At 39.8% G+C, this 24,494-nt stretch overlaps 1 protein-coding gene across 2 annotated transcripts; it reads left to right on the plus strand.

Annotated features, from left to right (window-relative positions):
• On the plus strand, positions 1 to 23,969 carry gabrg1 (gamma-aminobutyric acid type A receptor subunit gamma1). Of its 2 annotated transcripts, none has more exons than XM_069535831.1 (9): positions 1 to 519; positions 8,882 to 9,042; positions 9,725 to 9,792; positions 10,985 to 11,205; positions 11,494 to 11,576; positions 13,364 to 13,501; positions 15,822 to 15,974; positions 16,861 to 17,063; positions 17,144 to 23,969. In XM_069535831.1, exons 1-9 carry the CDS (start codon positions 443 to 445, stop codon positions 17,420 to 17,422), a joined length of 1,383 nt encoding a protein of 460 aa, XP_069391932.1. In that variant the 5' UTR covers positions 1 to 442; the 3' UTR covers positions 17,423 to 23,969. The 2 variants fall into 2 exon arrangements, with proteins under 2 accessions (XP_069391932.1, XP_019940349.1); XM_020084790.2 differs by having other exon boundaries at positions 5 to 519; positions 17,141 to 23,969.
• The last annotated feature ends 525 nt before the right edge of the window (positions 23,970 to 24,494 follow it).

The raw sequence follows: 24,494 nt of genomic DNA on the forward strand, positions 1-24,494 counted from the left end.
GGACACGGTGAAGTGCGTCCTGCGCCAACACGATTCACACATGGTCTCTGTTGTCACCGGACACGCAGAGACATCAGGGTGAATGGTGGGGATCAATAAGAAACATGTACAGCGATCACTTCAGTCTTTAATGGAGAGGAAAGACAGATTTCTCCAGCGGCGGCAGTGAGAAACAGCCTGTTAGCGGCACTGCAGATGGACTAGAGCCGAGTCAGCTCTCCATCCTCGCTCACTCTGCCACGTCCCCCCCCCCCCCCCCCCCCCCCCCCCCCCCCTCACACACACACACACGCACGCACATGGACGCATCTCTCGCATCCTCTCGTCCCTTCGTTTAACCCGCATCGGCTGCATCCAGACGCGATCCGACCCGCTCTCCTCGCAGCTCCCGCGGACACCGACAGACTCGTTCCCACCGCCGTGGAGGAGGAGGAGGAGGAGGATGAAGCGGCTCTTTGTCAGGACCGTGGAGGACAAAGCCATGAACCCCTGGCTGCTCTTCGTCCTGCTCGGACTTTGGTGAGTGTGCGCGATCCGTGGGTGTGATGCGCGTCTCCATCGTGAGGGAGGCTGGTGACGGTAAATGGCTGCGGACGTTCATGCGGTGCTGTCGTGTCATTGTACCCGCATCTTGTGTTGTGCCGGTGATCACAGCTCTGAGGGTCCCCCGGTGCGCGGGGGGCCTTAGAGGGGGAAACATCTGGATCCTGAGCTTCATGGAGAAATGATCAGAAAAACCAAACCGACCTTGATCAACATGTCTTTCGGATCTGTTTGTGAGCCCTATGATTTATTGAGTGTGTTGGTGTTACACCTGCATCGCCCCTTTGTGTCTTCACAGCCTCTGAGCACGTTTCTGTTCTAGTGTCAAGTGGGTGATGATGGATGTTTCTGCTGTTTGGAACCAGAGCCCTGAGGGAAACTGTGTCACTTGGTCACACGGGTGTGAAGTGTGTCCTGGAGAGGACAGGCCCTCTGTCCTGCATGCCACAACTGGGTCTGGGTATCCTCTGGGTATCCTCTGGGTATCATTGGATAATCCGAAATTTATGTGTAACTATGAAACGATCAAAATGTTTTTGGCGTCTGAATAAAAAAACAAAACAATCCTAAACTGCCTGTTTTGGGATTTTGCCAATTTCTTTTATCACGTTTCTTTTGAGACTGACGAAAGCGGGAGCTCAGGCAAATCTTTTTTGTTTCTATAAATTCCTTAATTTCTCATTTGGGACAGAAAGTACAGTTGTGAAGTGTAGGGAAAAAGTATTTAAAAAAATAAAAGCCATAAGGAAAGAACGTCCCAGCTAAGCAAAGTCAGATGTAGATATGGATCGGACTGGAGTGGCTAATTGAGAAGACCAGGATGATTCCCGTTGGGCCGGACTGGTATGTGGGTTGGTATGGACAGTAAAATGGGTCCCCTCAATCTGGTATGAAACGATAAATATATAAAATAATAAATAACGTTAAACGCGATTGTGTCCCTGGCAGAAAATTGGGCAGGGGTGGTACTGAGCAGTCAGAACGGACCCAGGGACCCTGGGACCCTGGGACAGCTCAATTGTCCAGGCCAAAGTGCACACACCATGGCCGTGGCCTTGACGTTTAACCACTTGTGGTCTTCCAATAATGCATCTTAAATAGTCTTTTGATGCATGATAATATCTTCTCTTTAGTGTGCAGATGCAGATGAAAATTTACAAAACAACTGACTCAAACCAGAAGTTCAAGGGAACTTATTTAAGTTGGTTCACTGTCCATGCTTCGCTGTGCAGATCAGTGTATGTGCAAGTTCAGGAGGAGGATCACAGAGGACATTTAGGTTAAAACATGATGTAAATGACCTTGTTCCGAGTCAAATTTGAATGCCAGGGCTTACAGGCACTTGGATGGCACCCCAGGAGCAGTATGGAGCAACTTGTTATGTTTCTTTCTGTAGTTATTTATGTTTGAAGAAGGAGTCACCATTTACTTCAATTGTATTGGATTTGGCTACAATGCTGTTTACCCCTGAAACTCTAAAAAAAATTTGTGGACTCAAAAACCTCACCCGCCCCCCCATCAGCATAGTGGTGAGTAGATAATGAGTGAATTCAAATTTTCGGGTGAACCATCCCTTTTAAATCCAGATTTATATTTGGATTTGCAGCAAAATGCACGCACTCATAGACATCATCCCCCTAAATATGCCTGATCTTTTCTTCAAGATCCTAAAAATCTCGCAATGTTAAAAATCTACCTGTGTCTGGACCAGACAATATTTGTTAGCTTGTGTCTTGGCTCATATCCTATTTTTCCACCAGGCTGGAAAACCAACCAACCAACCAACCAACCAACAAATTAACCAATGGACAAGGGCAAAATCACAACTCCTTTTTTTAAATGATAATTTCATGACTACACTGAGGGAATGGAATATCCCATCTTCTGACCTGGCATGCAGCTTTTGCACTTGTCCTGGTCTCTGAAATTCATGCTTAGATGTCATTGAGTGGACAGCCCATTGAAGCATATTTTCCCCACAGTCAATTCCATGGTTCAGGTTTTCTTTTAATGATATCCCTAATACTCAGCGTCTGGGAAACTGTGGATTTACACAGGTCTTTGAATTCAAATTTGTGACGTCATCCGCATTACCATGGTAATGAAAGCCAACAGCAGTTTCTCTGCGAGATCTTAAGTTATTATTCACTCCTGTGCCTTACACCGACCTTTGATTTGTAACTACTTCATATGCACTCACACTGGCAAATGTATTAATAATCTAATGTGATCACAGTTTTATCTGCACACAGTACATTAGCCATCTCTGCACACCTGGACCAGAGGGCAGACGAGGAGTTAAAAGCCAATTTGAAAGTGATTAAAGCTACATGAGAGAGAAACAGTAGAGAAAGGAGAGAAAGGTCAGAGGAAAATGGTAACGAGCAAATGAGCTTCCAGAGAAAAATAATTTTTGGTCCCTTTTACTTGTGAGTGAAGGGTGAGAGACCAACCTTTAGTTGCTGTATGTGCCAGAGATGAGCCACACAGTGTGATATGGAGGGTGCAGATGTGGGAAATGTGATGAAGATCATGTCATGAAAGAGAGTAACGAAGCTGCTGTTATCGTGGGGGAGACAATGCGGCTGCATTTCTCTCACAAATACAGATACTTCTAGCAAAAACCTGTGTTCATCAGCTGCAGCTGCATTATTAGGGTTGGGAAGACAGGATCTCTTCGCATCAAACCTCCAGATAATTGATCTGAATAAAACCAGTGGAAGCATTTCTGAAAGATAGACAAACACTAACTAAAGCTCTTTATCGTATGCCAAACAAGATGGAATAGTTCTTCATGGTTCTTCCTGCAGATTTGACCCCATATGCGTTCCCTGCTCTCTAAAATTATATCCGGCCCATGGCAGATGGCCTCGCACACTGAGTCTGGTTCTGCTAGAGATTTCTTCCACTTAATGAGTTTTTTCTCTCCACAGTCGGGCATGTGTGTGCTCATTGTGGGAACTTTTAGGCTTCTCTACAATTTTACAACCTTGCTATGGAAAGTGCCTTAAGATAAACTATAATATGATTTGGCGCTATACAAATAAAATTGAACTAATTATCTCATATTATGTGCACCTCTAATACTTATGGCCGTATCTCTACTGAAAAAACATTTCAGTTCTTAACAGGGCCCGTTATTTGCACTGCTCGGCCCTGTGGCTGCATGTTTTAGACTCAGAGAAATATTGAGACTGAGACGATTAGAATGAAATGTAATTTATTGTTAACAACTTTGGTGCTCAGACTCCAGCAGGAAGTAGAGCACAATGGAAACAGTCATATGAATTAAGTAGGTGGAAGCAGCCATGAGGAGATGTGGAAGTCCATCTCCATCTCTGTACTATGGGATGCACTTGGTCAGCAACAATGCTGCCTGCAGCATACAAATGGTTGTATCTGCTTGTGCATTTCCCCTGCTTTTCTACTCACCACAACAAACAGTGGTTTCCTGAGTTACAGAAGCCTCGTTGACAGCTGAAACGAACCCCGCCGTTTTCTTCAGACCTCTCTCGTCAACAAGGGTTTCCACTTGCTGAGTTTTTTTCTGTCCATTCTGAGTAAAAACACCGGTGAAAAAAAAGGAGATCAGCAGTTTCAGAAAAGTCAAACAAGCCCATCTGAGCCCAACAATCAGGATGTGTCACTTTGATCACAGATTTTGTCCCTTTCTCGTGTTTACCGTGAACATTAACTGAAGCTCCTCACTGCTGCCACATGATTGACTCATTGGGCAAGTTCATAGTAAAGGTGTTCCTAATAAAGTGCTCTGTGAGTATAAAATACCTATAAACCTATAAAATATCTGTTTTCTATTATTTTCTATGAATTACCCACCACCCCACCTTGGCCAGGCATACACTGTGGACTCTGTCACTATATGTGCTGAAATGTCCATAAGAAGACAGGCGCATGTTGGTTTGGCTATTTTGCAGAAAGAAAGCAAACATACATTCTAAGCTCTGATTAACGCACTGTAAGGAGCCCTTTTCTTTGGGAAGAAGAATTCAGAATAAGAATAATAAGTATACAAAATATTAGTAAATGTGCCATGCAATGCATTGCAGGCACACATAATAATATACATCGGGAGTTAAAATGTATGTGGAGGGCTTTTCATACAGATAGCACAAATGAAAACACTCAATCAATTTTTATACCTTCTTATTGAATATGAAAAACTTCATCCACTGCAGGCACGTCTCATTGATTAGCTGTGTGGTGAACTGACTGAACCACAGTGGAATCAGTGATTCATTGCCAAAAGGTCCCCGGGGGGTTCCAGTTGAATCAACACTCAGCAGCATCAAAACAAGAACATTCAGAACTGTGACTTCAAGCTTCAGCTGAGCTCAAGCAGCAGAAGCAGCAGCCACGGCTCAGTGCTGGAGGCTGTGCCCCAGTGAGCTTCACTTCTTCTCATCGCTCCCATGTTCAAACTACTGGCTGTGATGGACATAGCGAAGAAACTCACAACCTATCACAAGAAATACAAAGTCTCTACATACAGAATGAATGCATCCAGTTTTGAAGGTCAATGTTTGAATCAAACTGTTGCTTTGTTTCCAACCTGTCTGATTGTCAGACTGCTCCACAAAGCTTTACCTTTGCTGTGCTAACTCAGAAGTTAAAATGTCTTTAGCTGCTTCCAGTCACGCGATGAACTCCTGAGATCCTCCGAAGATTCTCTGGAGGGGCTGTGTGTGCGCATGCAGATGTTTGACTGAGAGCCTTCGCACTTTTTGCTGACTTTCGGAGTGGCTGATGTGAGCATGTGGGGGTTTTGGATGACGTTTGAAACATGAGACTTGCAAAATTGAAGAACGGTTAAAACTAACCTTCTCTGGATGAAAAAGCAGTGCCATATAGGAAGACGACACAGACAACGATAAGCGATAAGCGCAGATGCTGATGTGCTGTAAGGTCCGGTCTGAAAAGGGCTGTATATTTAGTATCACTGAGGATTTGCTGTCTTTTCAACTCTCAGGTCACAAGAGTGCAGGACATGATAACATGAATGCTGTCAACAAGTCAACTAAACAATATGCATCAATATTTTCCCCAAATAATTAAGCTGCCAGCTACATAAAGATATTAACCGATGAAATCAGTGTGTTTTAACATACTGGGATAATTGTCTTGCACATTTTTCAGCTCTGTTGTGTTATGACAGTTGCAGATAGAAGAAACATCTTGGAAAGTCTTTAAATCCCAATGTTAAGCAATCATGCAGTCATTACCTGCAGTGCTTAAATCTGAATTTTATTACACAGAAGTGTTTGTAACAGAATTCGTGTTAGTATGAGTGTTAGTTCGGTAACATATAAAAGCAGAATCAGGAGGACTGTCTGTCCTCAGAGTGCACAGAGTCATTTCTTAAGGTAGCACGTATAAGAATAAACGTGATTCAAATCAAACTGCATTAGAATGTTCTAGGGTCAGTAATAATACAGATACAAACAGGCAGCAACTCTAATGTGTTGCTTGACTTTGACTTAAACAGTTTCTTATTTAGGTTTTGGCAACAGGCTAAATCTATCATGAAGATTTGAAAGTCTTTTCTACAATTAGAAAATTAACAAATGGGCTTGTTTTGAAAAAAAAGGATTTCCATTTTCTGACAAAAAATGGCTCAAAATTCCTCTTTTTTCATTTTCAAGTTGTTAAATGTTCAAGCGTGTAAGATTTAGGTGAAAGGATTTTTGGCAGAAATTGAATATCACATAATCCTAGTGATGTTTTCACTGGTGTGTTTCATCTGAACTTTGTTGTTTTCTTCCTAGAATGAGCCCTTTATATTTAAAAACATTATGTTTACATGGAGGGGGGTCCTCTCTGTGTGTTTTTACTGTCGTCCCAACCGGACAAACTAAAACCTTTTGAGTTTTCATGACAATTTAAGTTCACCACCGGTTCTCTCTCATGTTGGGAAGGGGAGGGTGAGAAGAGGAGTATTCTGCTGCAATATGCAACTTCACCACTAGATGTCACTAAATTCTACAGGATTATGATGTGACAGCCGTGATGTCCCCAATCTATAAAATTGAACAGAATTATTTTATTTGCTTGTGTTTCTACTGGTTCAGTTCTGTCAGTCGATCTAATACTGGACTCAGTTCAGCACAAAGATCACAGATCTATAGAAGCTATATCAGCTGATCAGTCAACACTGAACCCTCGTTTCCTCCTCATCCTTCCGTTCGCGTGCACCCATCATGCACCATTACGCACGAGTGTCACCGCACTATTTATATATTTAGAGCCATCGCACCGATTACCTCACACATCAGTGGATCCTAACCTCCACCCTCGGATATTATCTGGAAGTAGAAGTTTGAAAGTGAATAGCGTTCCTTTGTTTTTGAGAGTGATCTCCTGTGCGCTCTGTGCTCCTGATGGCACGGTCACGTTCACTGCAGCGATTTTACACACACTCGTTCTTAATGACAACATTTGCATGAGAAGTGGCGAACGCACGTTTCAGGCGCTGTTAAAGCAACAGTTATAAATGAGACCCCAGGTGTTTGTAAAACCTCCATCTTTTGAATCGAGGCCTCGCCTATTTTCTCAGTGTACCAGGCAGTTCACAGCAGGATAATGAAAATGATCTTTCACCACAGTTTTCATTTTTATCTGTTGAACATGTCCAGCAGAATCAGAAGTCAAGACGTGACCACCTGTCAGATGTGATCTGACCAGTGGCTGTCAAACACAAAGCAGGAGAGCAGCAGCACTGTCAGTTTGTCTACAGATGCTGCACCCAGGCAGTATCAGTAACCCTGTGCTTTGGAAGTGCTCAGAGCCCAGTGCACAATCACTGTGGTCACGTACACACTCCAGTTGGGGGAAAACAGGCGGTGCAGACAGCTGGAGGGATTCAACTAAAGCTCATTTGATTCATCAGAGGTCTGCGAGACCTTTCGAGTAAAGACTGCTGAACAGCTGAATCACTTTAAAGGGCTTCGTTATACAAATTCTAAATAGAATTAGGTGCATTATTACACACTGGATATTCCCCAGGGCCCTGTACCAGAAATTAGACTCAGTAAACTGAGTCTGTTTACCCTGAAATGAAGGAAACCCTGGTTTTTCCGTCCCAGCAACTGATATCACTTTAACAGTTCACTGTGCAAGATCTAGTGACATCTAAAATTATTAAATTACAGCTTACTACATAAAGACATAGAGTACAGACGGGAGTCTCGGTCCTTTTCCATGTACATATCTAACATTGAGCAAAAATGAGCTGTGGCAAAATGCAAAAACACATTTTTTAGTTTCAGGTGATGTAGCAGGCGGAGGCAGGATGTAACGTATTAATCCTGCTGCTGAGATCATGTTTTCATTCACATCACCGGCACTGGCCTTTATCAATTTAGTGGTGTCTTCTACATGTAAAGATCCTCTTTTTCTTCCTGAGATATTCATATTGTTGTCTTTTCTGGGTTTCCTAGTTTTTTTCTTAATTTTTGTGTCCTGCAGAGGATCTCCTGCTGTGTTCTCACATTGGCTGCTCCGGACATTCTGCAGAAAGTCCAGAGGCTCTCTCTTGGACATTTGTTTTCACATATACAACCACTCAGTCTCCTCCTGCTGAGGCTTCAGAAGCTGTCTGACCTGATGCTTCATTTCCTCGCTCACACAGTCGATTTCACATTGTACGTTAGTCTTAACTAAAGTTACTTCTTGAAGGATCAATGTGAGGACAAAGACAGTGATCTCTTACATATTACACAGTGTTGGTTTAAAAACCTTTAAAGTTTTTAAATAAACACGTTTAACAGCATTACAGTTACTGTGTTTACTACTTGTTGTTATATGGCCTTTAAATACAAACATTTTTAAATGTTAAATAGACATTTGAGCAACATTTGTTTACAGATAAACAAATATACATAATAATTTATTATCACAAACAGGATTTCAGCACTTGAGCACATATTAAAGAAAGTCGGCTAAATGATGTGGTTTACCTGTCATTAGCTTATTGACTTTTCCCTCCAACTCCAAGGCTCTTTCACTGCTGCTGTAAGCTGATGTACAGTGCCATATGTTAATCCTTCTGGCTTCAGTGAATTTAAATGACTTGATAGATTTAACTCTGGTCAAGTTTCCAATTTTGGGGTTCATAAACTCAGACTTCAGAGTTTGTGAAACCTGCTTCTTGGAAAAAGCCCCAAGATGAGATGAAATTAGATAAAATACTGAGTCTCATGGATTGACAAAATATATACAGGAACTACTGTGTCATGTCAAAAACTAACAAATTACTCTAATCTGACTACTAAACCATTTCATACATGCAGCAACATCAGCTTTTTTTTTTTCTACTTCACAGTGCAGCGTTTGGGCCCAGTAAACAGGATGAGGAAGACTATGAAGACGTGCCCATAAATAAGACCTGGGTGTTATCACCAAAGGTCTATGAGAGCGATGTGACTTTGATCTTAAATAAACTGCTGCTGGGCTACGACAACAAACTGCGGCCTGACATCGGAGGTAAGTCCATTTCATTCTTTATTTCTTAGCAACATAGCATGCTTCAAGGACCCAAGAATGTGAAAATGTGCTAAGATTCAAGGTTTTCATCACAATATACTTTATTCGAAGCCTGGCATCACTAGACCTGTTGGCATTTACAAATGGGGAAGCTTCACTCCATTTTCAGTGTATAAGGGGTGTTATCAGCAGTCGCAGAACAGACCCACAACCAATCAAAATACTGTCTCTATGGTGGAATCAACAGACCTCTCCACATCAGTGGCAGCCAACCCTGGTTGTTAAAGAAAATGCTTAACGACACTCCCATTGGGTCCTCATCTGTCAGTCACTGTATCAAACCCAGCCCATTTTTCATAAGTAGTTGTGATAGCACGAGCCCTTTCAGGATGGATGGAAAAACAAATAACGATGAGCCCAGTGACTGGTCTGTTCTCCAGGCTTCACTACGTAGTTAAATTCCTCATTAATGATTTTAAAATAATATAACAGGAATCTATTGGCCTTGAGGAAAGTGTGTGTTTTGTGATTCTGGGCTATACACATAAAGTTTGACGTGACATAAAATCCCTTCATGTAATATGCTGTTCTTTGCTATCACTGACTTTGTGATATATGTCAATAAGACAAACATCACAAATATGTTCTGTGTCAGCTGATTTAGTCTTCTGATATATTACAGTGAGGCCGACAGTGATTGAAACAGCCGTGTATGTGAACAGCATCGGACCAGTGGACCCCATCAACATGGTGAGACTCCACTGACTTCCTTCTCTGCTGACATAAATCCTGTTAAATACATTTAGTCATTAGGATTCATTCTCTGGGGACCGTGAATGTCCAATGGTAATACATCCAGTACTCAAGTATGAAAGTTCATTTAATGATCCTTTAACACATGACACAACTCTGTAGAATTCCATGTGATTCTAAACCTTGAGCCACTGAGGAAAAATGTTATTGCTATATAAATACAGACCATTTACATTATATGAATATGAGGAGCTGGTCTGTCGAGTTTGACAGCTGGTGGCACTTATTTACAGTTGATGCCAATTAACCAGAATGGGGCACATTAAAGGTACAGTGTGTAGAATTTAGTGACATCGAGTGTTGAAATTGCATGTTGCAGCTGAAACACCCCTCACCTCACCCTCCCCTGAAAGAGAACCTATGGTAGCCTTCAGTTGTCATAAAAACTCAAAAGGTTTGTCCAGTCTGGACTAATGTAAAAAACACATAAACACTAGATGTAAATATAAAGTATTTAAATATAAAGGGTCTTTTCTGGGCTAAAGAAAACTATAATTCATACAATTTAGATGAAAAGAACTAGTGAAAACATCATGAGGATTATTCTACATTAAATTTCTGCCAATAGTTCCCTTTCGCCTCAATCTTACACACTGGACCTTTAAGAAGTTTTAGAAGCATGGTTCTCAAATATAATATTTGGCTAAATCGAATTCCAACTGCACCTGGTTGCATTCGCCATTATTGACACACTAACCCTTCCACCTCTTTTGGGTATACAAGTTAAAAATGAGTCCAAGACCAGATGGAAGCCCACCTTCAGCTTTGGTTCAAAGTGTGCAATATAGCAATACATTTTATGGCCTTTTAAAATGTGTCATAAATATTAAACTCCAAAAAACCTAGTGGCACTAAAGTAAAGCATTCAATAAAGGGCTGACCAAAGACATTAGATTTCACTGTCTGTATGGGAATCACAAATGTTTGTAGAAAAGAGATTAGAATTGATCGTCAGGGGATGATTTGATGGTAATCCATCCGTTAGTTTGCTCGAGCGTCTCTTTTGGCTGTGGGGATTTTTTAAGTAACAATTTAGATATCATCTTCTACGATAAAGTTATTAAACATTTATTATAATGAAATATTTTTAACTGGCTGTAACTGCATGGATTACTTAACTCTGTTGCAGGAATACACCATTGACATCTTCTTTGCCCAGACATGGTACGACAGCCGACTGAAGTTCAACAGCTCGATGAAGCTGCTCATGCTGAACAGTAACATGGTAGGCAAAATCTGGATTCCTGACACATTCTTCCGGAATTCACGCAAATCAGACGCCCACTGGATCACCACTCCTAACCGCCTCTTGAGGCTGTGGAGCAATGGGAGGGTCATGTACACACTAAGGTAGGACACTTCTGCAGCCAGTTTGCTCATGTATTTAATATTGATGCATCAACTCTTGAAAGATTTTTGTCGTCTGTGCAGCTTTAGTGTGTGCATCTGTGTTTGTCATGTAGTTCTGTTTTAGGTTACAGCAGTTTACACGTTGCAAAATCTGATTGTCATATTTTTTTCTACATTTGTTGGAAAGATTACAGAATGAACAAAGTTCCTTATGTGCAGTCACACTTGGGAGGGAAACAAACAATGCTGAGACTTGCTTTTTCTCTGTCACAATTCTGTTTTTGTCAGGTTGACTATTAATGCGGAGTGTTACCTTAAGCTGCATAACTTTCCAATGGATGAGCACTCATGCCCCCTGGAGTTTTCAAGCTGTAGGTGGTCAAACATTTTCCCCTTCCATTTTCGAACCAGTCATCTCGACTTCAACTTGCCCAGAGAGAGGGGCTTCTGTGTGGGCTAGCATAGAGCCTAAGCCCTGGTTTCTTCTCTTTGCAAAACGACCCATCTGCTTGAGGCTGCCCTCTCTAAGCCTGTACCAATCAATCATCAGCTCCATGAGCAGAGAGAGGAGGTCACCCAGTCCCATTTTCTCTGACAGACTTAATGCATTATGCACCCTCTCCCAGTCTGATTCATGCTGTCTGTGCCATCCTTCATTTGTCTCTTGCATTGTGCTTTAGCCTCTCACACCAGTGAAAAATGCAAAGACCATTCCATTGGAGAGGACAAATGTCAGGACCAGTACAGTCACAGTAAATGTCATCAAATGAGCACAAGTGGTAATTTCATAAACTGTAACTATGGCCTTGTTCATACCTTCCATTAATGTGCGTCTAGGGTGATCCGTTCACAAGTGGAGTTCATTATGAGTGACCACCTGTGATCAAACCTCACTTCACCACTCGTTATACAACTAAACATGTATATAATTTCCAGTGTCAAAGAACGGATGCCGTCTTGTTTTTAACCAGTGGCAGGGAGCCATTCCCTTTCCAGGCATCATCTGCCGAGAATAAAAATGAAAAGTAGAACTTTCACTGGATTTATTCCTTGGTGTTTTCAAGATACTTTGCACACTTCGAATAACTATATTATTAATAATAACATATACAAGTATATATAAAAGGTAATATAAAAGTGTTGTGAACAGAGCCAGTTTATGTGATTTCATGCAGAAGAATCAGTACCCGAGAGACATTTATGACACAATGATAAAAGAATGTTGCCACATGTTTAGACCACTTCTGAATGTGGTCTAAACTATCAGATCTGAAATGTCAGGTATGAACAGGGCCTATGACAAAACAAGAGATCTCATTTGAAAAACTAAAATATTAAAAGAAGTTAAATTCTGTTTACAAGTAGGCCTAATCATCCTCTTGCATTTTTACAAATAACACTCTCTGAGTAGGAGCAGACTAATCAAAAGTCAAAGAATGTGACTTCACTACCAGAGACACTGGACCATATGTAGCGTTCCTCTAATAGTTAATATTGGTTTTGTTTACCAATTTAAGCCATATGTGTGATATTTCCTGGACAGATGGGTTTAATTTGCCATAACCATAGACATGTCACTTGACTACAGTCATCCAAGTAATGTTGGAAGGCAATGACATTATATAGTTTAGGTTTAAGGACTAAAACATTATTTCATTCTCAATTTAGATTTAGATTTTCAAACCCTGCAAATATAAAATGATCGATATTAGACAATACAATGTCAAACACTGAAGCCTCAACAAGCAAACATCGCTACACATGTGAAAATGTATTTAATAGTATAACAAAAAATAATGAATCAATCAATAAATAATAGGAATATTCTTTTTCAGGCAGAGCAATTGTTCCCTGAACTAACCTACTACACGTTATTTTAGGAGTGCCTGTCAAAGCTCACTTTAACAAACCACATGTTGTAGTACACGGACGGTTATTTGCATTTGAAGACATCTTGCTCATTTGAGGAAGTTTCATGAGACTGGGAAGGTCAGTTCCATCTTGAATGCTCCCTTTGCTTTGTCATGGTGCAGTGTTCCCCTGTGATGTGCAGTGCTCGGAATGACAGATGTGAGCTTCCTGTTATATATCATAGGCATTATTAAGGCTTCCACTTAAACTATTATGTGACTGTGTTGGGGGTGCGGGGGTTCCGCAGATGGTTATCCTAAGAATGAGATCATGTACCGGTGGCAGAGACGAGCGGTAGAGGTGGCAGACCAGCGGTACTGGAGACTCTATCAGTTTGCCTTTGTTGGGCTGAGGAACAGCTCTGATGTGGCACACACCCAATCAGGTGAGAACTGTTATAGTTCAGTATCAACTAATGTCATATGTATTGCTACACTTAAAAAAAAAAAAAAATCCAATTATCTCTAAAATAGGGTGATGTGGCAGTAGGCCATGCCACGGGGTTCCCACCACGACAGCCAGAGACGAACCAGTTCACCCATTGTGTGTTCGTCAACATCTTTGTATTTGCATCCAACAGAACTTACAAAACATGGAACTTAACGGGTCCAGCACTATCTGCTGAACCTTTGGCTTCACCAAGTCTCTCTTCCCCAGTGTGTGTTCCTCGAGGCAGCTCTGCTGCTGCCTTTTCATATCTGAGGATCAATCAGCTAACAGATCTCACCTGTGCTGACTGATCCTCTGTGGTGCAGGTGAAGGTGCTCTCCCAGCCCCTTCACCTCCACAGGTGATAATGACAAGAGTAACTGTTCTCTGTTTCATGTGAAATAAAAGGAAATAGTCTTATAGCTTCTACGTCGACCCTTATTGTAGAATAAGCAAGAATTCAGCACTTTTCACAGCTTCTAATGTTTTATTCTATAACAAACCAAAGTCCTGCAGATACATCTGACAAACTAGCTTTTAATTTCAGCACTTTCTTATGTAAATGGTCCAGAGTCAAAGGTCATGTGTTGTGGGATGCCACAGGGTATTCTGTGGGGCCCTTTATTTTATTTTTTTCAATAAATGACCACACAGCAGTGGCTCAGAAGACAGTTAGGACCTTTAAAATGTGAGTAGATTGCTGTTAGATATTTACTATCTGGGAAAAAATGAAAGCCAATCTTTTTGCTTCTTAAACAAAAATTTCAGATAGCTTTTACAGTAAAAAATTGAAAGGTCCAACTGGTTATGGACAAAGCAATTTATATGTAATGAATATTGCTTAAAAACCCTAACTCTAAATCCCAGAATTGCGTTTCTGGCCAGAAAAGCAGCCTTCCTGGAAATTGGATCAGAGTTATTTTAATTATGTAGCCATCTCCTGCTACACCACATCATCACAACACCTTAACAAGAAATGACAAAAAGGCTCAAAATAGACTTAAAAGGGTTCTATTAAAATTCCATCCACTAACACATGTTGGCCCTGATCAGACTTGGTTTTATGAACTGGTAATGCAAGTTCATCTTTTCACATCTGACATTAAAATGCATGTGCCTCCAGTGACCACTTATGATTGCATACCCCCCACCCCACTCTATATGCAAATATACACGTCATTTCATGCTGATAAAATAATATGGCCACTTCCCAATGTGATCTGGGCGATTGTATGTTGTGCTCTCACCTTAACTTATAGCTCTGTACTTGTGATCAGATCACCTGATAAATATTCATTTATTCTCCCTGCTTTTATACCTTTTCAATTCAAAAGGCTAAAGTGCAAGAGAACAGTGAAATCATCTGCCCACTAATTTGAAATTGAGCGTTTCACATTTTAAGTAACCTTAAAGGTACAGTGTGTAAAAATTGTGATATCTAGTATTGAAATTGCATGTTGCAGCTGAACACCCCTCACCTCACCCTCTCCTTCCAAACATGAAAAATAACCTGTGGCAGCCTTTAATTGTCATAAAAACTAAAAAGGTGTTTAGTTGGTCCAGTCTGGACTAATGTAAAAAACATGGCAGCCTCTGTAGAGAGGACCCCCTCGATGTAAATATAAAGTATTTAAATATAAAGGACCTTTTCTGGGGTAAAGAAAACTACAATTCATACAATTTAGATGAAATGAACTAGTGAAAACATCATGAGGATTATTCTACATTAAATTTCTGCCAATAGTTCCCTTTCACCTAAATCGTACACACTGGACCTTTAAAGGAATAGTCACAAATTACAATATTCAATTTTAAATTTTCCAGAATGACCAGGAAAATGTTACTATTGGTATACTGGATGTATTGTCTTCACTTGCACACTTGTTTTGTGTGTTATGTTATACTTTGCTAAGAGTTATTCTAGATGACCTCAACAGTAATAAGACTTTAGGCTTCATTGTGTAATGTGTTGTACTAGCAAAGTTCTATGTGTTTTAATCATTAAATAAATTCAATCAATCAACTGATCAGGTCAGAATTGATTCAGTGAGGGGTCATTTTGTCCTTGACGGTGAATCAACTCTGTTCACGCATTGAATATGTGTGACCATGGGGCAAACCACACCTATGACTGTGCGCAGCTTTATCTGTAAAGTGTTTAACATATTGCGAGAAAAGAATTTGAGAATAGATACTTGCAATGGGTGACATAAAATCCTTTTATACCTGGGATTTTAGTCATTCTTATAGATTTACCTTACTGTTACAACTTTCAGGGGAATATGTAATCATGACCATCTTCTTTGACCTGAGTCGAAGAATGGGCTACTTCACCATCCAGACCTACATCCCCTGCAGCATGATCGTAGTCCTGTCCTGGGTCTCCTTCTGGATCAATAAGGATGCCGTCCCAGCCCGCACATCTCTAGGTTTGATATCTTTGATTTGAGATTGATTTATTTATTGAATGAGAATGTGTATTCAAATCACAGTAGTAATAATAATAAGCTGAGTTTTCATTAAAGAACCGAAAGACAGGATATGAGATTTTATTGAATTCATTCTTCTTTTTTTCTATCCATGAATGTTTCCTGTTTTGCTGGCTGACACACAACTTTAAACAATTTCCACCCCGACAGTTAGATTCTCCTCCCATTCCTCCTAATGAACCTTTAGTGATTGGAGCTAGAGAGCTCAATTTTAACTTCATTGGTCCATAGGGAATTATAGCTTGGTGATACCTGTTTTATAGCTCACCCTTCTTTATAGGCATTAATGTGCCTCAGATTGTCAGTTGTTTAGAGGATACTATGGGTCCTTTGTGACCTCAGCATTTTTTTCTCAGCTCTGGAACCTTTGTCGGCCGACAATTCCTAATGACAATAGTAAACCTGACTTCAAGTCTGTCACTTAGGTCGAATGCACTCATTAGGTCTGAGTGTTTCACAAATAGCAGACCCAACTTTTGCAAATGCCCATGTAATGTGGATTTTATTTGAAGCTGAGTAAGTAAGTACCTGTATATAGTAAGTAGCAGCTATCTCAGGTAAAGGACACCAAGTACTTCATATGAATAAAATAACAGAAATTAGACACACACAATAAAAAGGAGAATTTCATACTGTTCATAAACCCAATCACCTTCAGTTATTTAAAGGGATAGTTCACTGAAAAATTTATTTTGGGGTGGGTGAAGTGTTTGAGTCCAAAAAATTGAGTTTTCAGTTTCAGGGGTAAACAGCGTTGCAGCCAAATCCAATTGGTTGGATTTATTACACAAATTACAAGTACAAATATTCCATGTAATCAATTTAGGTATCACCACAGTGCTCACCATGACGACTCTAAGCACCATCTCCAGAAAGTCCCTGCCCAAGGTTTCTTATGTCACTGCCATGGACCTGTTCGTCTCTGTTTGCTTCATCTTCACCTTCGCTGCCCTCATGGAGTATGGCACTCTGCACTACTTCACCAGCAACAGACAGACCAAGAAGGCTAAAGCCAACAATAACACACAGGTACCTCACCTCTTCTCTTCTTTCTTTTGTTTTCGTCATTCCCTTTTGACCCCACTGAAAGTGTAACACCTCCACAGCAGAGAGCGTCCAGCATGGTGAATATCCGACCGGGAACTTCCCTGCTGCAGATGAACAACATCGTGCCGTATCACGAGGAGGATGACTTTGCTTACGAGTGTTTGGACGGAAAAGACTGCACCAGCTTCTTCTGCTGCTTCGACGACTGCCGCTCAGGCGCCTGGCGTGAAAACCGGATGCACGTACGGGTTTCCAAGATTGATTCGTACTCGCGAATATTCTTCCCCACCGCTTTTGGCCTTTTCAATCTGGTTTATTGGATAGGTTATCTGTATCTATAAAACCAGTGTTTGTCAGAAGGACAACTGAAGTTTAACATCTGCGAACATTTCACAGGAATAGAACTGTTCACGAAGTAGAATTAATATCTACTCAGCAAACATTTATGACAAAAAGGTTAATTAAGATCTAAATACAAATTAAAAATAACAGTGCCTTTTTTTCCGCCTGCTATCCATGAGGTATGGCAGCACAACATAGATCAGCCACTACTGGATCATATGCCACTAAGGACAGAATGGTTACTCATCGTCCCAAGTCCATAATCCCTGATAATCCCTGATTATGGACTGGACCTAAATGATTAAATGACCCTCTGACCTTACATCCATGAAATCTGTTATGGAACCCCAAATGTAGTACTTGTAGAAATATCTCAAAATAATTGACGTATTGTTTGAAAATGTGCGACGCTATTCATGCCTCATAAAATGGGCTAACTCATGACACTTAGGGCTCTGTTGTGACTGCAAAAAAGAATTCACCTAGTACTTCAACAAGGTGGTACTTTTAATCTTAAAATGTATTTTTCAGGACGTGGTTCATGTGAGGAAAAACATCTTATTTGCCATGGAACACAGATTTTTCAATTAACTGAGGCCTTCATCATCAGGCTAATCACCGTCTTCATCACGGCAGGACGGGTCAATCATAAACAAGACCCTGAGATTCTTCTTGACCTTCCCTCGTGGTGTTGATTCTCTACCACTGCAATGTTCCCCAGCATCAAGTTCTGTGTCCGTACGAGTCAATGCTCTACTGGTGTTTGTGACTGCCCCATTACAACAGAGCTCTAAGTTTATTTTTCAGTAGCAGCGGTTCATACTATAATATAATATATGAAATAAAATAATGCAACTTGATCTTTAAGATTAGCTCAATAGTCTCATGAGATCATATTTTTTATTGGAAAAAAAAACCAACAGGCGTCATTGTTAGCCAGCATTGTCTGTCACTTTTAAGAATTAAAATGACAAAAATAACTTGTAGCAGATTGACCTGTAGCAAATTTCAGTTCCCCAACAGATAAATTCAACTTTCAAATGTTGGAATTAAAACCTGATTATATCCTGAGAGGATTCTGATTTTACTCATGTCAGCTCTGAGCCGAGAAATGTTTGCAGAAGTAAAACTCCAGTTCAAACAGAGGAGATATTGCCATTAAACATTTATAAAAAAAAAAGCCCAAGTGTTTACTCTTTGCTACTGTGCTAGTGACGTAGTTGAGAGGCAGGAGAGAGGAGGTGCATTGAACTTTGGAGCTTCAACATGGGATGGAGGGTTGTTGTGCCCTCTCTAAGATATATTCCCTGATTTATTTATAGAGTCCACTAGTTGTAATGATGTAAACTCAGAGATTTAAAAGGTCAAAAGTGAGTTTTGGGGAGTTCTGTGACACTATTGGTCAACGTAACAAAACCAGGGAGCATATCTATACATATCTGAACAACTTAATTGTTCACAGGGCTCTTTTTGTCTTGGCAGCAGCTCATAGTGTTAAAGTGACAGAGGTCAAACTGGGCCAGATTCTGCTCCGAGGTGAATTCATGGAAGGAATTTGTAAAAAATCTGTCAAACAGTGAATATCAATGAACAGTGATGGTTGTTTTTCCCAGCAGCCAGATTTTATACTGAAGTTATAAAACGAGTTATAGAATTGTCATTGATACACTGTAGAGGGAAATGCTTATATACTTGTGTTCAAAATTTAAAATATCCAGCTCTAAATTGTACAAAAAAGGTAAGGATTGAGATTGAGAAAACAATGTCCTTTAGATTATACGGCTCATGATTACTTGAATGTCCTTCCTATTGTTGTGTTGCATGTTAAAGTCTTAAAATAATGCCACCATGCACACAATCTAAAACACAAGAGATAGATACACATTGATATATTTCCAGCATTACCTTGAAATTGCTGTGTACATTTTCAATATAATGTCTGAATGGCAGCTGTCAATAGCATAGAGTCAATTACAAAGGAGCATTTAACTATGATAGACTTAAAGCTTCAATTTTATATAATATTCTTTACGTTTCAGCTACATCCAAGAGGCAGAGGTTTACAAAGTTGTCCTGGAGTTTAACATTTTGAGTTTACTCTGAATTATTGGTGGAGATTATCAGGTCAAATCTTTTCACTGATTCTTATCATTTCGTCCAAGATTCTTTTCAATTTTAATAACACTACGATATGTCACCGCTGTTTGCGACTTTTGCCTGATTGAGTCGTTCATTCAAAACTAGCCTGATGTGAGCGCTTTTTTTTTAGTTAAGCAACCACCTACCTGTAACAGAATTATGACATCATGGTTTTACCTGTGGCTTAAGCTAATAGACTGTATGACCCAGTAGAGTTGATAGTGGAATCAATCTCTATCTAAGAATGATGAGTTTGTCACCAAGCGGCTGCTGTTAGTCAGGCAGCTACTGTTGGAAATATTGGTGATGCAATTAAAAAAAAAAAAATCATAATTATTGTCTCTGCTGTTCAGAAAAAAAAGTATTCAGGCGATTATGTAGTTAGGACTACATCTATTACAGGATACATATGTTCTTTGCTCTACAATAAATGCTTAAACCAGAAGTTATATAGTTGTCATAAATGTGCCATTATCAATAATATGCCTTTACCGACATTTGCTTTTGTTGCAAAGCATTTCATGTTGTTAGTATTTAGAAAGAAGGATGGAGTGAAGCCCTAAAACAGTAATACTCTTTTTACATCTACTAGTTAACTAGCATCAATATACCCTACTAAATCTTTGGCTTTATTAAAAAAAACAAAAACAAAAAAACAGGTGAATAGTTCTTCAGGTATTTTTCTCATGCTTCTTAAAAAGTTGTTATAGAAATGTGACACCTGCAGACGACACAGATACTAAGGGAGAACAAAACGAACACACCAGCATTGGTCCATTAAATGACTGCAGACAAGAACCTTTCACATACACCAAAGAAACTGACAGACACAAGTTAAACAGTGTGTCCTAAATGTCACGTTGCTCTTAGTTTTGTGTTTAGTCTAAAAGACGTATATAAAACATTAAATACAAAATAGTCTGAACCCGGAAAACACTATTTCCCCCATTGCCGAGATGCCATATTTTTGCCAAGTTTATACAAATTGTACGGTGACATGATCCACATTTCATTTATGATTATTGTCTAATATGTTATAGATATAGGTATCTTACAGAGAATATACGGAAAGCCTCATTAATCTATGCAAACATGAACATGTTCCAGTCATTATTTTGGGCTGTGAGATTTGTTTTTAATTTTTTTTTGTGTTAACAAGGGATGTAGAATTGATGTTCTATCAATGGAATTAAAGGAACAGGAGAAATCATTTAGAAAATGTCCATGGTGGACCAATAAAAATATGACCCACATGAGAAGTACTTGTAAAACATGGCATTCCCCGTGTATGGAAGCACGCTGCAGCTGCGCCGTCAGTAAGCGATAATTCCCCTGATAAACTATCAATACTGCTATCCTGTCTCAGCTGTCCCCCATTCCCCCTATGAGACAGAGGGCTGTTGATGTGCAGCTAAAGAAACTGCATATGCAGGTGATTAATTGACTCATTAATTTGCAGAATGTGCAGTTTATTTCTGAAAGTTGAAAGCTCCTGCTCTAGTGAGATTTGCACTGGAGAGAAGGTCAGAGCAGGGGCGTCTGTCACTGTCAGACTGACCAGCAGCAGCACTGGGAGAAATCCGCAGGCAGGCTTGATTTAGCATCAACTTCAGCTTTCACTGTGCATGTTCATACAACAACCACACACCAACATTAACACACAGAGGGCTGAAAATAATGCCCTGCTACTTATTGTTAGAACAGAAAACTAACAAGACTGATCACGTTATAACGTGACACGTTTTACATTATAGCCTGCAAATTTGAATTGTTACAATAAGTTATCACATTATAACATGATATGTTTATATCACAAAGTGATGATGATCCATTTTATTTCTGGTGTGGCACCAAAACATCTCCATCACTTGAAAAATGTATTTTGACTTTTCTCCACATCTCTTATATACTGGATAATACAAAAAAGTAGATTTCATCAGGCCTCTTGTAAACCAGTTCTCTTGATTATTTCATTTCCTCATAATCAATTCTAGCGGTGCTCAGCACTCTGCTGCTCTTTCTCTTCTTAAGACAAATATTGACCCCACTGTCTGACAAACACCAACGTCTCTCTCAATCACTTTGATCCACCTAAATATCATAAAATGGCTTCAGGCCTAAGCTAACAAGACCAAACACACCACTGAGAGCTAATGTGCCAACTGTGACTAGTGCGCTAGGTGTTAACACAGCAAACACATGGCATGTTTGACAAGCGGCATCAGACGAGCGCAGTATTAAATATACACTCATGTGTTTACCTCCTTTTATTTGCTATCACTACTCACCGGCTGTGACAATGTTGCGAAGGTATAGTTAAAATGAAGGCTGGGTTTAAAAATGGGTGTTGTTACTCATGGGTAAGAACGTCAGCCTGTTGTCATTGACTGGCGTTGCGGCTGGTATGATTCCATTGGAACACGGCTCACTTATAATTATCATTAACATATTTAACATACTCCCTGATTACATCGTAGCTGTATCCTCATTGTTCCTGATTGCAATATAGTGGTGTTACCCAATGGCTTGACTAAATCCTGGATTAAAAGAGCACTCCTTAGAGACTGCATCCCCTACTGATGCCAACAAAGAAATCGCAGAGCTATCTTAAACTGGTGATGCTATCAAGCAGTCAAGCTACTTTTGATTGTAGGTCTATCACGTGTGTCAATTCTTACAGAGTTAAAAGAAAACAGTCTTTTAAAACCTTGGTGTGACTTGAAATAAACAAAAATAAAACCATAACCTTTTTGTGATGGTGGCAGAGAAAAGAACAGCAGTAGAAAAAAATGGAATTGTTTTGCAAGTGAAACAGTGTTTTGTGTTTGATAAAATGTTGCTATGTTACAAAAACGCACATAAAAGCGCCAATATTCACACAACCAAAAAATAAAAAACACAAATTAAACGCAACCTGACATATAGACATGCAGTGACACAAAATATAAAGGTTAATAAAGTAAAACACAATATTTCATGCATATAGTTAAAAGATGATACATTTTAACATAACTTAACTTCCAATGTGTTAAAAAGAGAAACCGGGAGCAGCAGAGGGTTGAGTTTAATATAACCCTCTTTTTTTAACCTCTTTTATTACAGATGCCTTTATGTGTTTGTGCCAGCTGAAAATAGCCACGCAGCTTTTTAAATGGAGAATTATACCAGGCCAGGTTCAGTATAAAACTCTACACACATTGCAATCTATCCCACTGCACATTAGATTAGTTTGTTTTCCAAGTGGAAAATTTGCCTTGGACATCACAGTGTCTGCAGTATAACATCGCAGCCACAAACAATAAACACATCCGTCTGACAATTGCACAATCACATCAGTAATGATCATCACATTAACTTCAGCAGAGGATGGTTGATTAAAAGTCACACAGAAGCTCTTCTTACCTCTCCCCGCCTCTGTGGCGGTGAAATCCCTCTTTGGGTTTCATTGATTCCAGTCACGTTATTCTTCTAATCCCCATTAGTAGCACAAACAAATTCATGTGCAACTGAGAAATATTCCTCTTATGTAGCATTTAAAGGCTCGGTACACCTGTTGATACTGTACCAAAAGGAAATTATGGAGATGAAAAGGTTGCAAAATTTGGATTCTCACCATGGCAAAGCATTTAAAAGTCTAATATTGCATTTTAATGTCGTGTTGGTCTGATATATTGCTCTTCTTAGAATTTTTTTTTTCACCAAATGCATTTTTTAATATTCGGAGAAATCAAACATTTGACTCGCTGAATTCGCTTAATATGCACAGCTGAATAACAACATTATTAATACTTGAGAACTATTTATTTTTCAAAACACGTCCGCCCAAATATCACATCTATTCCACTGACTGCTCTAATTGCAGGGTATAATTTCAAGAATTTAGAATTTTCGTACAAGCTGTGTCTTGAGTTTAGCACCAATGGCCTCTGCCTATCTCCTGGTAGGATGGTCCAGTAGTTTCTACAGGGCCTTCAGTTTCCCCAGCTTCAAAACTCCTCTTTCTTGGCTTCAAAAATTATTGTTTTCATGATCTGTGTTTAAAAAAAATATATATAAAATGCAAGTTTATACTGCTTTTCAATCTTTGTGAAGTGCAACTGAAATAATTCATTTAAATGTATTCAAAAGTTGTGATGTCAGACATTATGTTGCATATCATTCTTTGTATGTAGCCAACGACTAGAAATCGAATGCTGTATTTTTCAGCCTAACAACCTCAAAACTGTGTTCATGTGAACATGACAGAAAGGTTGCTTTTAATGATAATGCTACGTATTGCATTCAGCTCAAGCCATAAACACATCGATCACCAGTGTACAATGTCATTCTCTGTGAATGTTGCTCATGTTGTGTCGTGACTACTAACTCAATACACTGTGAGACAATAAAGCAGTGCCTGGAAAAAGACGAAGTGGTGAAGTGGTCAGATTTGCTGTTGAAAACTGTGCTGGCAATTTCTGTGAAGCAAGCACAAAGTCAAACACTTCTCTCTGAGAGTTTAATTCAGCATCTGCAGATGGACTCATCAGTACACATCACCTGAATGACATGCACAAATGAGCAAAGAACAAAGGAGAATCTGTGTTCTTATATCACGCAGCCCCCTCCCACTAAGCATGCAAAGGTATTTATTACCCTCCTGTAGTTTCACTCAGCGGAGGAGACATCCTGATTTTATGTGTTTGCATATTCTGCAAGTGAGACCCCAGGTGTGAGATTCCACACAGAGATAACAAGAGAAACCATACGGTTGCGGTTTCTCAAGGCCATGATTCAAAGTCTCTTAATTCATCGTAAACCCTAAAGTTGCCCTCTAACATAAACCATTTGGTCACTCCTCCGCATACACACTGGCCTTCAAGTAAGCATGTGTTTGGTCGCTGCAACATGGCGGACTTTAAAGAAGAGGGTCAGTGTAGATGTATAGAAAAC

Source organism: Paralichthys olivaceus, chromosome 12 (assembly GCF_024713975.1).
Source record: "Paralichthys olivaceus isolate ysfri-2021 chromosome 12, ASM2471397v2, whole genome shotgun sequence".
Classification (NCBI taxonomy): domain Eukaryota; kingdom Metazoa; phylum Chordata; class Actinopteri; order Pleuronectiformes; family Paralichthyidae; genus Paralichthys; species Paralichthys olivaceus.

Coding starts and splice junctions, on each gene's coding strand:
- gabrg1 (XM_020084790.2), top strand. CDS start 443: ATGAAGCGGCTCTTTGTCAGGACCGTGGAGGACAAAGCCATGAACCCC. Junction 9,043..9,724: donor ACTGCGGCCTGACATCGGAG/GTAAGTCCATTT, acceptor GATATATTACAG/TGAGGCCGACAGTGATTGAA. Junction 11,577..13,363: donor CCCCCTGGAGTTTTCAAGCT/GTAGGTGGTCAA, acceptor GGGGTTCCGCAG/ATGGTTATCCTAAGAATGAG.